Source organism: Heterodontus francisci, unplaced genomic scaffold (assembly GCF_036365525.1).
Source record: "Heterodontus francisci isolate sHetFra1 unplaced genomic scaffold, sHetFra1.hap1 HAP1_SCAFFOLD_544, whole genome shotgun sequence".
Lineage (NCBI taxonomy): Eukaryota > Metazoa > Chordata > Chondrichthyes > Heterodontiformes > Heterodontidae > Heterodontus > Heterodontus francisci.
This window is the reverse complement of record NW_027141127.1, coordinates 791,568-794,067: the sequence shown is the minus strand read 5'-3', so window position 1 is coordinate 794,067 and position 2,500 is coordinate 791,568. Positions and strand designations below refer to the sequence as shown.

The 2,500-nt window shown below is 61.2% G+C and overlaps 1 protein-coding gene across 2 annotated transcripts in view; it reads left to right on the top strand.

Moving 5' to 3' along the window:
* LOC137362203 (protein kinase C alpha type-like) overlaps window positions 1-2,500 on the top strand; it is a 59,668-nt gene that overhangs the window by 23,357 nt on the left and 33,811 nt on the right. For both annotated transcript variants that reach the window (XM_068026654.1, XM_068026653.1), the window contains 2 exons: window positions 705-861; window positions 2,425-2,500. The exon at window positions 2,425-2,500 is cut by the window's right edge and continues 59 nt beyond it. In XM_068026654.1, coding sequence (XP_067882755.1) covers window positions 705-861; window positions 2,425-2,500 — 233 coding nt within the window. The remainder of the gene's footprint in view (window positions 1-704; window positions 862-2,424) is intronic.

The following is a 2,500-nucleotide window of genomic DNA, read 5'->3' as shown; positions in this document are numbered from 1 at the left end:
GAGGGAGTGCTGCACTGTCGGAGGGAGATGTATATCAACTAGGGCTTGATCTCTATAATCCAGACCGACACTCCCCCGGTGTCAGTACTGAGGGAGTGCTGCACTGTCAGAGGGAGATGTATATACTCTCGGACTTGATCTCTATAATCCAGACCGACACTCCCCCGGTGTCAGTACTGAGGGAGTGCTGCACTTTCAGAGGGAGATGTATATACTCTAGGACTTGATCTCCATAATCCAGGCCGACACTCCCCCGGTGTCAGTACTGAGGGAGTGCTGCACTGTCAGAGGGAGATGTATATACTCTAGGACTTGATCTCTATAATCCAGGCCGACACTCCCCCGGTGTCAGTACTGAGGGAGTGCTGCACTGTCAGAGGGAGATGTATATACTCTAGGACTTGATCTCCATAATCCAGACCGACACTCCCCCGGTGTCAGTACTGAGGGAGTGCTGCACTTTCAGAGGGAGATGTATATACTCTAGGACTTGATCTCCATAATCCAGACCGACACTCCCCCGGTGTCAGTACTGAGGGAGTGCTGCACTGTCAGAGGGAGATGTATATACTCTAGGACTGTAGTTACATGTGCAAAGGGGTCTGTTGATGTTATTACTGAATCGTTTCCTCGTACTCTCTCTCTCCCTCTCTCTCTCTCTCTCTCTCCCCCTTTATCTCTCTCATTTGCTCTCTCTTTTCCAGTCGGTGAGGCTCGGAACCTGATCCCGATGGATCCCAATGGATTGTCGGATCCCTACGTCAAACTCAAGCTGATTCCCGACCCCAAAGGTCACAGCAAGCAAAAGACGAGGACAATCCGTTCAACTTTGAACCCCGTGTGGAACGAGTTTTTCACTTTGTACGGAGGGTTCTGGGGGAGGTGGGGGAGTTAGTCGCACAGTTAGGAGACTGAGGGAGGGGAGGCTGAGGGAGGGGGAGGGAGCCCCACAGTTTGGAGACTGAGGGAGGGGAGGCTGAGGGAGGGGGAGGGAGCCCCACAGTTTGGAGACTGAGGGAGGGGAGGCTGAGGGAGGGGGAGGGAGCCCCACAGTTTGGAGACTGAGGGAGGGGAGGCTGAGGGAGGGGGAGGGAGCCCCACAGTTTGGAGACTGAGGGAGGGGAGGCTGAGGGAGGGGGAGGGAGCCCCACAGTTTGGAGACTGAGGGAGGGGAGGCTGAGGGAGGGGGAGGGAGCCCCACAGTTTGGAGACTGAGGGAGGGGAGGCTGAGGGAGGGGGAGGGAGCCCCACAGTTTGGAGACTGAGGGAGGGGAGGCTGAGGGAGGGGGAGGGAGCCCCACAGTTTGGAGACTGAGGGAGGGGAGGCTGAGGGAGGGGGAGGGAGCCCCACAGTTTGGAGACTGAGGGAGGGGAGGCTGAGGGAGGGGGAGGGAGCCCCACAGTTTGGAGACTGAGGGAGGGGAGGCTGAGGGAGGGGGAGGGAGCCCCACAGTTTGGAGACTGAGGGAGGGGAGGCTGAGGGAGGGGGAGGGAGCCCCACAGTTTGGAGACTGAGGGAGGGGAGGCTGAGGGAGGGGGAGGGAGCCCCACAGTTTGGAGACTGAGGGAGGGGAGGCTGAGGGAGGGGGAGGGAGCCCCACAGTTTGGAGACTGAGGGAGGGGAGGCTGAGGGAGGGGGAGGGAGCCCCACAGTTTGGAGACTGAGGGAGGGGAGGCTGAGGGAGGGGGAGGGAGCCCCACAGTTTGGAGACTGAGGGAGGGGAGGCTGAGGGAGGGGGAGGGAGCCCCACAGTTTGGAGACTGAGGGAGGGGAGGCTGAGGGAGGGGGAGGGAGCCCCACAGTTTGGAGACTGAGGGAGGGGAGGCTGAGGGAGGGGGAGGGAGCCCCACAGTTTGGAGACTGAGGGAGGGGAGGCTGAGGGAGGGGGAGGGAGCCCCACAGTTTGGAGACTGCGGGAGGGGAGGCTGAGGGAGGGGGAGGGAGCCCCACAGTTTGGAGACTGAGGGAGGGGAGGCTGAGGGAGGGGGAGGGAGCCCCACAGTTTGAAGACTGAGGGAGGGGTGGCCGAGGGAAGGGAGGCTGAGGGAGGGGAGGCTGAGGGAGGGGGAGGGAGCCCCACAGTTTGGAGACTGAGGGAGGGGAGGCTGAGGGAGGGGGAGGGAGCCCCACAGTTTGGAGACTGAGGGAGGGGAGGCTGAGGGTGGGGGAGGGAGTCCCACAGTTTGGACGCTGAGGGAGGGGAGGCTGAGGGAGGGGGAGGGAGCCCCACAGTTTGGAGACTGAGGGAGGGGAGGCTGAGGGAGGGGGAGGGAGTCCCACAGTTTGGAGACTGAGGGAGGGGAGGCTGAGGGAGGGGGAGGGAGCCCCACAGTTTGGAGACTGAGGGAGGGGTGGCCGAGGGAAGGGAGGCTGAGGGAGGGGGATGGAGTCCCACACTCATAGTCAGGGTTTTCTTTCCCCAGCCAGCTGAAGGATGCGGACAGGAGTCGGAGATTACTGGTTGAAGTGTGGGATTGGGATCGGACATCTCGGAATGAC